General features: G+C 36.1%; 1 protein-coding gene across 1 annotated transcript in view; it reads left to right on the top strand.

Moving 5' to 3' along the window:
* The window catches only part of LOC121377864, a 15,220-nt gene extending 2,496 nt beyond the window's left edge, over positions 1 to 12,724 (top strand). The window contains exons 2-4 of the mRNA XM_041505963.1: positions 515 to 659; positions 10,684 to 10,758; positions 12,134 to 12,724. Coding sequence (XP_041361897.1) covers positions 515 to 659; positions 10,684 to 10,758; positions 12,134 to 12,261 — 348 coding nt within the window. The 3' untranslated portion in view covers positions 12,262 to 12,724. The remainder of the gene's footprint in view (positions 1 to 514; positions 660 to 10,683; positions 10,759 to 12,133) is intronic.
* The last annotated feature ends 1,406 nt before the right edge of the window (positions 12,725 to 14,130 follow it).

Below are 14,130 nucleotides of genomic sequence, written 5' to 3'. Positions count from 1 at the left end.
GGCGACTCCAATTTTCAATCTATCAGTAATGTAAACCTTTGTGGAAAACAACTGAACAAAATGCACATAAAAGATCTCATGCTAGTAATGGACACATTTTGTTTTTCTCAAGATTACAGGTAAAACATGAGTTAATGTTTGACATCCAATAGCACATGATTAATACATCAATAAAATCTGGCGGTGTAGTTAAGACATTTACGACACCACTAGAGTAGATTGAGTTTGGTATTTGGTCATTTTGACATATAGGAAACCCTCTACATGTTTCCATTAGTAGCAAGCAATCTTCCACATGCACCACACAAGAGACAGGATAGCACATATCACGGCCGTTGATACACCAGTCGTGGTGCACTGGCTGGAAAGAGAAATAGCCCAAAGTGTCAACATACTAGAATCCGTCCTAAGCCGACCACTCTTCTGGCCAGCACTTTACCACAGAGCTATCTCCCGCCTCTAATGTTGTCCTTAAACAAAACAAACTTTAACTTTTCCTTACCTCTGATTTCAGCATCACCGTAACAGCTGGTCAAAGACCGACCACAGAGACCACCTGAACGCCAAGGACTCCCCGAGGAAACTCAGAGAGATGCTGAGACGACAAGGAGAGAGCGTGTCAACTCACATGGACTACAGCTGGAATAGACAGCCGAGTGGTAGTGTTCTTGTGTATCATATTGTATCAGACACGTTCTTGTGTATCATATTGTATCAGACAGCCCAATGGTAGTGTCCCTGTATATTATATTGTATCAGACAACCCAGTGGTGCTGTCCCTGTGTATTATGTTGTATCAGACAGCCCAGTGGTAGTGTCCCTGTGTACTATATTGTATCAGACAGCCCGGTGGTAGTGTCCCTGTGTATTATGTTGTATCAGACAGCCCAGTGGTAGTGTCCCTGTGTACTATATTGTATCAGACAGCCCAGTGGTAGTGTCCCTGTGTACTATATTGTATCAGACAGCCCAGTGGTAGTGTCCATGAGTACTATATTGTATCAGACAGCCCGGTGGTAGTGTCCCTGTGTATTATATTGTATCAGACAGCCCAGTGGTAGTGTTCTTGTGTATTATATTGTATCAGACAGCCCGGTGGTAGTATCCTGGTGTATTATATTGTATCAGACAGCCCAGTGGTAGTGTCCCTGTGTATTATATTGTATCAGACAGCCCGGTGGTAGTGTCCCTGTGTATTATATTGTATCAGACAGCCCAGTGGTAGTGTCCCTGTGTACTATATTGTATCAGACAGCCCGGTGGTAGTGTCCCTGTGTATTACATTGTATCAGACAGCCCAGTGGTAGTGTCCCTGTGTACTATATTGTATCAGACAGCCCGGTGGTAGTGTCCCTGTGTATTATATTGTATCAGACAGCCCGGTGGTAGTATTCTTCTGTATTATATTGTATCAGGCAGCCCAGTGGTAGTGACCCGGTGTATTATATTGTATCAGACAGCCCAGTGGTAGTGTCCCTGTGTATTATATTGTATCAGACAGCCCGGTGGTAGTGTCCCTGTGTATTATATTGTATCAGACAGCCCGGTGGTAGTATTCTTGTGTATTATATTGTATCAGGCAGCCCAGTGGTAGTGACCCTGTGTATTATATTGTATCAGACAGCCCAGTGGTAGTATTATTGTATATTACATTGTATCAGACAGCCCAGTGGTAGTGTACTTGTGTATTATATTGTATCAGACAGCCCAGTGGTAGTGTCCTTGTGTATTATATTGTATCAGACAGTTCAGTGGTAGTATTATTGTGTATTATATTGTATCAGACAGCCCGGTGGTAGTGTTCTTGTGTATTCTCTTGCATCAGACAGCCCGGTGGTAGTGTTCTTGTGAAATACATTGTATCAGACAGCCCGGTGGTAGTATTCTTGTGCATTATATTGTATCCAGACAGCCCGGTGGTAGTGTTTCTGTGTATTATATTGTATCAGACAGCCCGGTGGTAGTGTCCCTGTGTATTATATTGTATCAGACAGCCCGGTGGTAGTATTCTTGTGTATTATATTGTATCAGACAGCCCAGTGGTAGTATTCTTGTGTATTATATTGTATCAGACAGCCCGGTGGTAGTGTCCATGTGTATTATATTGTATCAGACAGCCCAGTGGTAGTGTTCTTGTGTATCCTCTTGCATCAGACAGCCCAGTGGTAGTATTCGTGTGTATTATATTGTATCAGACAGTCCCGTGGTAGTGTCCCTGTGTATTATATTGTATCAGACGGCCCCGTGGTAGCGTCCTTGTGTATTATATCATATCAGACAGTCCAGTGGTAGTGTCCTTGTGTATTATATTGTATCAGACAGCCCAGTGGTAGTGTTCTTGTGTATTATATTGTATCAGACAGCCCAGTGGTAGTGTTCTTGTGTATTATATTGTATCAGACAGCTCAGTGGCAGTGTTCTTGTGTATTATAATGTATCAGACAGCCCAGTGGTAGTGTTATTGTGTATTATATTGTATCAGACAGCCCAGTGGTAGTATTCTTGTGTATTATATTGTATCAGACAGCCCGGTGGTAGTATTCTTGTGTATTATATTGTATCAGACAGCCCGGTGGTAGTGTTTCTGTGTATTATATTGTATCAGACAGCCCGGTGGTAGTGTCCCTGCGTATTACATTGTATCAGACAGCCCAGTGGTAGTATTCTTGTGTATTATATTGTATCAGACAGCCCGGTGGTAGTGTCCCTGTGTATTATATTGTATCAGACAACCCAGTGGTAGTGTTCTTGTGTATTATATTGTATCAGACAGCCCAGTGGTAGTGTCCTTGTGTATTATATTGTATCAGACAGCCCAGTGGTAGTATTCGTGTGTATTATATTGTATCAGACAGTCCCGTGGTAGTGTCCCTGTGTATTATATTGTATCAGACGGCCCCGTGGTAGTGTCCTTGTGTATTATATCATATCAGACAGTCCAGTGGTAGTGTCCTTGTGTATTATATTGTATCAGACAGCCCAGTGGTAGTGTTCTTGTGTATTATATTGTATCAGACAGCCCAGTGGTAGTGTTCTTGTGTATTATATTGTATCAGACAGCTCAGTGGCAGTGTTCTTGTGTATTATAATGTATCAGACAGCCCAGTGGTAGTGTTATTGTGTATTATATTGTATCAGACAGCCCAGTGGTAGTATTCTTGTGTATTATATTGTATCAGACAGCCCGGTGGTAGTATTCTTGTGTATTATATTGTATCAGACAGCCTGGTGGTAGTGTTTCTGTGTATTATATTGTATCAGACAGCCCGGTGGTAGTGTCCCTGCGTATTACATTGTATCAGACAGCCCAGTGGTAGTATTCTTGTGTATTATATTGTATCAGACAGCCCGGTGGTAGTGTCCCTGTGTATTATATTGTATCAGACAGCCCAGTGGTAGTGTTCTTGTGTATTATATTGTATCAGACAGCCCAGTGGTAGTGTCCTTGTGTATTATATTGTATCAGACAGCCCAGTGGTAGTATTCTTGTGTATTATATTGTATCAGACAGCCCGGTGGTAGTGTTTCTGTGTATTATATTGTATCAGACAGCCCGGTGGTAGTGTCCCTGTGTATTATATTGTATCAGACAGCCCAGTGGTAGTATTCTTGTGTATTATATTGTATCAGACAGCCCAGTGGTAGTATTCTTGTGTATTATATTGTATCAGACAGCCCGGTGGTAGTGTCCCTGTGTATTATATTGTATCAGACAGCCCAGTGGTAGTGTTCTTGTGTATTCTCTTGCATCAGACAGCCCGGTGGTAGTGACCATGTGTATTATATTGTATCAGACAGCCCAATGGTAGTGTCTGTGTGTATTATATTGTATCAGACAGCCCGGTGGTAGTATTCTTGTGTATCATATTGTATCAGACAGCCCAGTGGTAGTGTCCTTGTGTATTATATTGTATCAGACAGCCCGATGGTAGTATTCCTGTGTATTATATTGTATCAGACAGCCCGATGGTAGTATTCCTGTGTATTATATTGTATCAGACAGCCCAGTGGTAGTGTCGTTGTGTATTATATTCTATTAGACAGCTCAGTGGTAGTGTCTGTGTGTACTATATTGTATCAGACAACCCGGTGTTAGTATTCTTGTGTATTATATTGTATCAGACAGACCAGTGGTAGTGTCCTTGTGTAATATATTGTATCAGACAGCCCAGTGGTAGTGTTCTTGTGTATTATATTGTATCAGACAGCCCAATGGTAGTGTCTGTGTGTATTATATTGTATCAGACAGCCCGGTGGTAGTATTCTTGTGTATCATATTGTATCAGACAACCCAGTGGTAGTGTCCTTGTGTATTATATTGTATTAGGCAGCCCAGTGGTAGTGTCCTTGTGTATTATATTGTATCAGACAGCCCGGTGGTAGTATTTCTGTGTATTATATTGTATCAGACAGCCCAGTGGTAGTGTCGTTGTGTATTATATTGTATTAGACAGCTCAGTTGTAGTGTCCGTGCGTACTATATTGTATCAGACAACCCGGTGTTAGTATTCTTGTGTATTATATTGTATCAGACAGACCAGTGGTAGTGTTCTTGTGTAATATATTCTATCAGACAGCCCAGTGTGTCACAACATACAGATGGACGCGAACACAAAACTCAACATATTTACATCAATTTCATCATTTAAACTGCAGAAGCAATATCACTTATCATTTTCTTACACAATCCATTATGATTTTGTCATCGATCATTACATTGGTAGAAACAAACTGATATATTATCGATTGCAGTCGATCACTGAAACATCACCGCACAATCAGTTATAATTCTTTGAACATAAGAAGGATTTTAATTACTTGGACACTGGTCAGGAAAGACGACAAAACACTATTTTTACATTTCATATGTATTCAATATTTGTTTGTTTTCTTTACGTACACATAGAAACAAACCCAAACCCCAGCATAGTTACATCACTTCCATAATTCAAACTACATTTAACATTTTTACCTGTGACAATCAATTGTGGAGTTTTGTAATTAATGTTAGCATTTTCTATGACAGTCAGTTGTGGAGTTTTGTAATTGATGCTAGTATTACCTGTGACAATCAATTGTGGAGGTTTGTAATTGATGTTAGTATTTCCTGAGACAATCAATTGTGGAGGTTTGTAATTGGTGTTAACATTTCCTGTGACAATCAATTGTGGAGTTTTGTAATTGATGTTAACATTTCCTGTGACAATCAATTGTGGAGGTTTGTAATTGATGTTAGTATTTCCTATGACTATCAATTGTGGAGTTTTGTAATTGATGTTAACATTTTTACCTGTGACAATCAATTGTGGAGTTTTGTAATTGATGTTAGTATTTCCTGTGACAATCAACTGTGGAGTTTTGTAATTGATGTTAGTATTTCCTGTGACAATCAATTGTGGAGTTTTGTAATTGATGTTAGTATTTCCTGTGACAATCAATTGTGGAGGTTTGTAATTGATGTTAGCATTTCCTATCACAATCGTGGAGGTTTGTAATTGGTGTTACCATTTCCTGTGACAATCAATTTTGGAGTTTTGTAATTGATGTTAGCATTTTCTATGACAGTCAGTTGTGGAGTTTTGTAATTGATGTTAACATTTCCTATGACAATCAATTGTGGAGTTTTGTAATTGATGTTAACATTTCCTGTGACAATCAATTGTGGAGGTTTGTAATTGATGTTAGTATTTCCTATGACTATCAATTGTGGAGTTTTGTAATTGGTGTTAACATTTTTACCTGTGACAATCAATTGTGGAGTTTTGTAATTGATGTTAGTATTTCCTGTGACAATCAACTGTGGAGTTTTGTAATTGATGTTAGTATTTCCTGTGACAATCAATTGTGGAGTTTTGTAATTGATGTTAATATTTCCTGTGACAATCAATTGTGGAGGTTTGTAATTGATGTTAACATTTTTACCTGTGACAATCAATTGTGGAGTTTTGTAATTGATGTTAGTATTACGTGTGACAATCAATTGTGGAGTTTTGTAATTGATGTTAGTATTATGTGTGACAATCAATTGTGGAGTTTTGTAATTGATGTTAGTATTTCCTGTGACAATCAATTGTGGAGTTTTGTAATTAATGTTAGCATTTTCTATGACAGTCAGTTGTGGAGGTTTGTAATTGATGTTAGTATTTCCTGTGACAATCAATTGTGGAGTTTTGTAATTGATGTTAGCATTTTCTATGACAGTCAGTTGTGGAGGTTTGTAATTGGTGTTAGCATTTCCTATGACAGTCAGTTGTGGAGGTTTGTAATTGATGTTAGTATTTCCTATGACAGTCAGTTGTGGAGGTTTGTAATTGATGTTAGTATTTCCTGTGATAATCAATTGTGGAGTTTTGTAATTGATGTTAGCATTTTCTATGACAGTCAGTTGTGGAGGTTTGTAATTGGTGTTAGTATTTCCTATGACAATCAATTGTGGAGGTTTGTAATTGGTGTTAACATTTCGTGTGACAATCAATTGTGGAGTTTTGTAATTGATGTTAGCATTTCCTATGACAATCAATTGTGGAGTTTTGTAATTGGTGTTAACATTTCCTGTGACAATCAATTGTGGAGGTTTGTAATTGATGTTAACATTTCCTGTGACAATCAATTGTGGAGTTTTGTAATTGATGTTAGTATTACCTGTGACAATCAATTGTGGAGTTTTGTAATTGATGTTAGTATTACGTGTGACAATCAATTGTGGAGGTTTGTAATTGATGTTAACATTTTACCTGTGACAATCAATTGTGGAGTTTTGTAATTGATGTTAGTATTACCTGTGACAATCAATTGTGGAGTTTTGTAATTGGTGTTAACATTTTACCTGTAACAATCAATTGTGGAGTTTTGTAACTGATGTTAGTATTTCCTATGACAATCAATTGTGGAGTTTTGTAATTGATGTTAGTATTTTCTGTGACAATCAACTGTGGAGTTTTGTAATTGATGTTAGTATTTCCTGTGACAATCAATTGTGGAGTTTTGTAATTGATGTTAGTATTTCCTGTGACAATCAATTGTGGAGGTTTGTAATTGATGTTATCGTGGAGGTTTGTAATTGTTCCTATCACAATCGTGGAGGTTTGTAATTGGTGTTAACATTTCCTGTGACAATCAATGTTGTGGAGTGGAGGTTTGTAATTGATGTTAGTAATTTCCTGTGACAATCAATTGTGGAGTAATTTGTAATTGATGTTAGTAACATTTCCTGTGACAATCAATTGTGGAGGTTTGTAATTGATGTTAACATTTCCTGTGACAATCAATTGTGGAGTTTTGTAATTGATGTTAGTATACCTGTGACAATCAATTGTGGAGTTTTGTAATTGATGTTAGTATTACGTGTTACAATCAATTGTGGAGTTTTGTAATTGATGTTAGCATTTCCTGTGACAATCAATTGTGGAGTAATTGTTTGTAATTGACAATCAATGTTAATTGGTGTTAACATTTTACCTGTAACAATCAATTGTGGAGTTTTGACTGATGTTAGTATTTCCATGACAATCAATTTGTGGATGTTAGTATTTTCTTTGTAATTGGTGTTTGTAATTAGTTAGTATTTCCTGTGACAATCAACTGTGGAGTTTTGTAATTGATGTTAGTATTTCCTGTGACAATCAATTGTGGAGTTTTGTAATTGATGTTAGTATTTCCTGTGACAATCAATTGTGGAGGTTTGTTTGATGTTACATTTCCTATCACAATCGTGGAGGTTTGTAATTGGTGTGACAATCAATTGTGGAGCATTTTTTGTAATTGATGTTAGCATTTCCTATGACAATCAATTTCGTGTGACAATCAATTGTGGAGTTTTGTAATTTGTAATTTCCTTGACAATCAATTTTGGAGTTTTGTAATTGGTGTTAACATTTCCTGTGACAATCAATTGTGGAGGTTTGTAATTGATGTTAACATTTCCTGTGACAATCAATTGTGGAGTTTTGTAATTGATGTTAGTATTACCTGTGACAATCAATTGTGGAGTTTTGTAATTGATGTTAGTATTACGTGTTACAATCAATTGTGGAGTTTTGTAATTGATGTTAGCATTTCCTGTGACAATCAATTGTGGAGTTTTGTAATTGATGTTAGTATTTCCTGTGACAATCAATTGTGGAGGTTTGTAATTGATATTAACATTTACTGTGGAAGACTATAATATAGATATTTCTAATTGGTCTAGGTTATGCAGGTAACATGATGACTGTGGAAGACTATAATATAGATATTTCTAATTGATCTAGGTTATGCAGGTAACATGATGACTGTGGAAGACTATAATATAGATATTTCTAATTGATCTAGGTTATGTAGGTAACATGATGGCAGTGGAAGACTATAATATAGATATTTCTAATTGGTCTAGGTTATGTAGGTAACATGATGACAGTGGAAAACCATAATATAGATATTTCTAATTGATCTAGGTTATGCAGGTAACATGATGACAGTGGAAGACCATAATATATATATTTCTAATTGATCTAGGTTATGCAGGTAACATGATGACTGGAAGACGATAATATATATATTTCTAATTGATCTAAGTTATGCAGGTAACATGATGACTGTGGAAGACTATAATATAGATATTTCTAATTGGTCTAGGTTATGCAGGTAATATGATGACTGTGGAAGACTATAATATACATATTTCTATTTGATCTAGGTTATGCAGGTAACATGATGGCAGTGGAAGACTATAATATAGATATTTCTAATTGATCTAGGTTATGCAGGTAACATGATGGCAGTGGAAGACTATAATATACATATTTCTATTTGATCTAGGTTATGCAGGTAACATGATGGCAGTGGAAGACTATAATATAGATATTTCTAATTGATCTCGGTTACACAGGTAGCATGTTGACAGTGGAAGACGATAATATAGATATTTCTAATTGATCTAGGTTATGCAGGTAACATGATGACTGTGGAAGACTAAGTTATAGATATATATTTTTACTTGATCTAGGTTATGCAGGTAACGTGATGACTGTTGAAGACTATAATATAAATATTTCTAATTGATCTAGGTTATGCAGGTAACATGATGACTGTGGAAGACTATAATATAGATATTTCTAATTGATCTCAGTTATGCAGGTAACATGATGACAGTGGAAGACTATAATATAGATATTTCTAATTGATCTATGTTATGCAGGTAACATGATGGCAGTGGGAGACTATAATAGATATTTGTAATTGATCTAGGTTATGCAGGTAACATGATGCCAGTGGGAGACTATAATATAGATATTTCTAATTGATCTAGGTTATGCAGGTAACATGATGACTGTGGAAGACTATAATATAGATATTTCTAATTGATCTAGGTTATGTAGGTAACATGATGGCAGTGGAAGACTATAATATAGATATTTCTAATTGATCTAGGTTATGCAGGTAACATGATGACAGTGGAAGACCATAATATATATATTTCTAATTGATCTAGGTTATGCAGGTAACATGATGACAGTGGAAGACCATAATATATATATTTCTAATTGATCTAGGTTATGCAGGTAACATGATGACTGGAAGACGATAATATATATATTTCTAATTGATCTAAGTTATGCATGTAACATGATGACTGTGGAAGACTATAATATAGATATTTCTAATTGGTCTAGGTTATGCAGGTAATATGATGACTGTGGAAGACTATAATATACATATTTCTATTTGATCTAGGTTATGCAGGTAACATGATGGCAGTGGAAGACTATAATATAGATATTTCTAATTGATCTCGGTTACACAGGTAGCATGTTGATAGTGGAAGACGATAATATAGATATTTCTAATTGATGTTGGTTATGCAGGTAACATGATGACTGTGGAAGACTAAGTTATAGATATATATTTTTACTTGATCTAGGTTATGCAGGTAACGTGATGACTGTTGAAGACTATAATATAAATATTTCTAATTGATCTAGGTTATGCAGGTAACATGATGACTGTGGAAGACTATAATATAGATATTTCTAATTGATCTCAGTTATGCAGGTAACATGATGACAGTGGAAGACTATAATATAGATATTTCTAATTGATCTATGTTATGCAGGTAACATGATGGCAGTGGGAGACTATAATAGATATTTGTAATTGATCTAGGTTATGCAGGTAACATGATGCCAGTGGGAGACTATAATATAGATATTTCTAATTGATCTAGGTTATGCAGGTAACATGATGGCAGTGGGAGACTATAATAGATATTTCTAATTGATCTAGGTTATGCAGGTAACATGATGCCAGTGGGAGACTATAATATAGATATTTCTAATTGATCTAGGTTATGCAGGTAACATGATGACTGTGGAAGACTATAATATAGATATTTCTAATTGATCTATGTTATGCAGGTAACATGATGGCAGTGGGAGACTATGATAGATATTTGTAATTGATCTAGGTTATGCAGGTAACATGATGACAGTGGGAGACTATAATATAGATATTTCTAATTGATCTAGGTTATGCAGGTAACATGATGGCAGTGGGAGACTATAATAGATATTTCTAATTGATCTAGGTTATGCAGGTAACATGATGCCAGTGGGAGACTATAATATAGATATTTCTAATTGATCTAGGTTATGCAGGTAACATGATGGCAGTGGAAGACTATAATATATATATTTCTAATTGATCTAGGTTATGCAGGTAACATGATGACAGTGGAAGACCTGCACGAAATGGCCGATCAGGAACAGTACGACTCGTATCCTGGTAAATAAAGTTTGTTTTGTTTAACGACACCACTAGAGCATGTCCATTAGTTAATTGTGAGATGAGAAATATTTGATAATGCTGGTTCATGGTCTTCAGAGGAAAACCTACAAGTTGATAGTGAACATAATAATACAAATTCAAAAGTTAAATTAAAATGCTGTGTAAAGTTCTGTCAATAAGATTAATGTCACAGGTAAGTATATCAAAATTTCGAATACAATTCACATTATGGCATTAGCCTAATTAATGCAGTTTTTGTCTTGGCGTGTAGTGCGAGAGGGTGTACACGGATCTACGGATCTACGTGGGTGTTTCATAACGATACAAAAAACATACGTTTATCGAATCACGGATCGGCGAGGGTGTTTCTTAACGATATAAAATATGCATTTATCGAATCACTTATCTGCGAGGGTGTTTCTTACCGATATAAAGCATACACTTATCGAATCACGGATCGGCGAGGGTGTTTCTTACCGATATAAAGCATACACTTATCGAATCACGGATCGGCGAGGGTGTTTCTTGCCGATATAAAGCATACACTTATCGAATCACGGATCGGCGAGGGTGTTTCGTACCGATATAAAACATGCTCTAATCGAATCACAGGTTTGCGAGGGTGTTTCTGAACGATATAAAGCATGCATTTATCGAAACACAGGTCTGCGAGGGTGTTTCTTAAACAACATAAAACATGCATTTATCGATTCATGGATCTGTATGTGTTTTTTTCTAAGATTGGTCTCTTATAACTCGGAATAGAGTGGCTCAGTAAAATTGTATTAGTTATGTATGTATATTCATTGGATTTTATTTTAATGAGTGGATACTACAATCAACTATAAGTCCGCCTGACCTTAAAATAAATGCGCGACGATTGTTGATACGATTGCAAACTGCACGTGGTGAGATATACATCATATTGACAACAAGCATGAACATTTCTATTTATTATATACATTTTGGCAATTTACCTTTATTTTTAAAATGCCTGCAGCAAAATATTTCCGGCTTCCTTACAGTGAAGATAACACTTTTTACAGTGACCATAACACATTTTAGAGTGAAATAGTGACATTTTCACCCTAAAATGTGTTATCATCACTGAGAGACTGATAACACATTTATTTCACTGATATTTTAAGATATTTCACTAAATCTTATATAATAAATATATATATTTACTTTCTAGAAGAACAGACGTATAATATTTTTCTTTCTAAAAGAAACTTTTTTCCTACTGTGTAAAATGTGTTCATCTCAGATATATCTCTTCATGACTTGCATTAATCTCTTTGTTTTTTAAAGACAAAAATAAGCACAAAGGTAAAAAGAAACATAGCATGTCATATTTTATTATTTATTATAGATGTTTTGGGCAGAAGGAATTCTAGACAGAGGGACTGGGCTAAGGTGAAGGTTACACTAAAGGAAATGTCTGCAAAGCAAACAGAAGAGACAGAAGCTGCCCAGAAGACAATGTACACTAGATACTGAAACGCAAGGAACTGAAAACACTGTACAATAGATACTGAAATACAAAGAACTGAAGACATTGTACAATAGATACTGAAACACAAAGAACAGAAGACACTGCACAATAGATACTGAGAACACAAGGAACAGAAAACACTACTGAAAAAAAGAATTGAAAACACTGTACACTATATACTGAAATACAAGGGACTGAAGACAATATACACTAGATACTGAAAAACAAATAACTGAATTCACTTTACACTAGATACTGAAACACAAGGGACTGAAGATACTGTACACTAGATACTGAAATACAAGGGACTGAAGACACTGTACACTAGATACTGAAACACAATGGACTGAAGACACTAGATAATAGATACTGAAACACAATGTAATGAAGACACAGTACACTAGATACTGGAACACAATGGTCTTGCTAAAATCAATGAATGCACAGAATAAGTATTGTTTTTCACTTCGAATCTTTGTGTTTATTGCATATATATAAATCTACAATCAATAGTACTACATCTGGCTCTAAATGAATGAATGAATGAATGTTTAACGACACCCCAGCACGAAAAATACATCGGCTGTTGGGTGTCAAAACTATGGTAAATGCAAAAATAATGTCATGATAAACATCAGTATAAATATTCAAATAAAAACACAGAGTGAAGAATTGTGCAAAAATACAAATATCACAGATGGGTCAAATTAAATTTAGAATAAAAGTCAGTATCACGTAGAAATGATTCGATCACATTTCTTTTCTAGTTTCTTTGAGATGATTGAACTCCACCAAACATGGGGCGGGAAATAGCCCAGTGGTAAAGCGTCCGATCGATGCGCGGTCAGTCTGGGATCGATCCCCGTCGGTGGGCCCATTGGGCTATTTCTCGTTCCAGCTAGTGCACCACGACCGTGGTATGTACTACCCTCTCTGTCTACCACTAACCAATTAACAATTAACTCACTGTCCTGGACAGACAGCCTAGATAGCTGAGGTCTGAGTGTATCCAGGACAGCGTGCTTGAACCTTAATTGGGTGTAAGCACGAAAATCAGTTGAAATGAAGAAAATGCCATTGACAATCAGGCGACATTCTGTTTCAACTCACAAAACAGATATGTTGTGTGTGTGTGTGTGTGTGAGAGAGAGAGAGAGAGAGAGAGAGAGAGAGAGAGAGAGAGAGAGAGAGAGAGAGAGAGAGAGAGAGAGAGAGATTTGGAAGTTTCGCACAATTGAATTTTTATTAAAATTTAATTGATAATTTTACATTGCAAATTTCGAATTATTTCAAGATGTTTACCTTCCAGAGATATAAAAAAATAAGAAATAAACCTGATAAAAGTAAAACACTAATTAAAAACACTTTTAATGTAGAAATACAACATCATAGATATATTGACATAAGCAGGCACATATTCTGTCTACTGTCTTTTTTCTCTTCTTTTTTATGAAGGAAATAACGTGTCAATACCAGTACATATGGGTAAATAACGTGTCAATAAGTACATACCAGTGCATATGGGTAAATAACGTGTCAATAAATACATACTATACATACATATGGGCATTGGTAAATGAATATCGAACTAATATAGGAATCGATACATGATGAAATTAGGAATCGATACACAAGCAAAGGTATCTTGTATCGTATCGTCTGCAGTAGCATCGTGATGAATCGATGCATCGGTGTATCGTGACACTTTACTGCCAGGTTGGCATTTAGAGCAATATAAAGGCAGATTTTCAGCCAAGGCTGCTTTCAAGAAGGAAGGAAATGTTTTATTTAACGACGCACTCAACACATTTTATGTACGGTTATATGGTTGAGGACCACACAGATATTAAGAGAGGAAACCCGCTGTCGCCACT

Source organism: Gigantopelta aegis, chromosome 7, assembly GCF_016097555.1.
Source record: "Gigantopelta aegis isolate Gae_Host chromosome 7, Gae_host_genome, whole genome shotgun sequence".
Classification (NCBI taxonomy): domain Eukaryota; kingdom Metazoa; phylum Mollusca; class Gastropoda; order Neomphalida; family Peltospiridae; genus Gigantopelta; species Gigantopelta aegis.
Note: the sequence above shows the minus strand (reverse complement) of the source record. Positions and strands in the feature narration are given on the sequence as shown.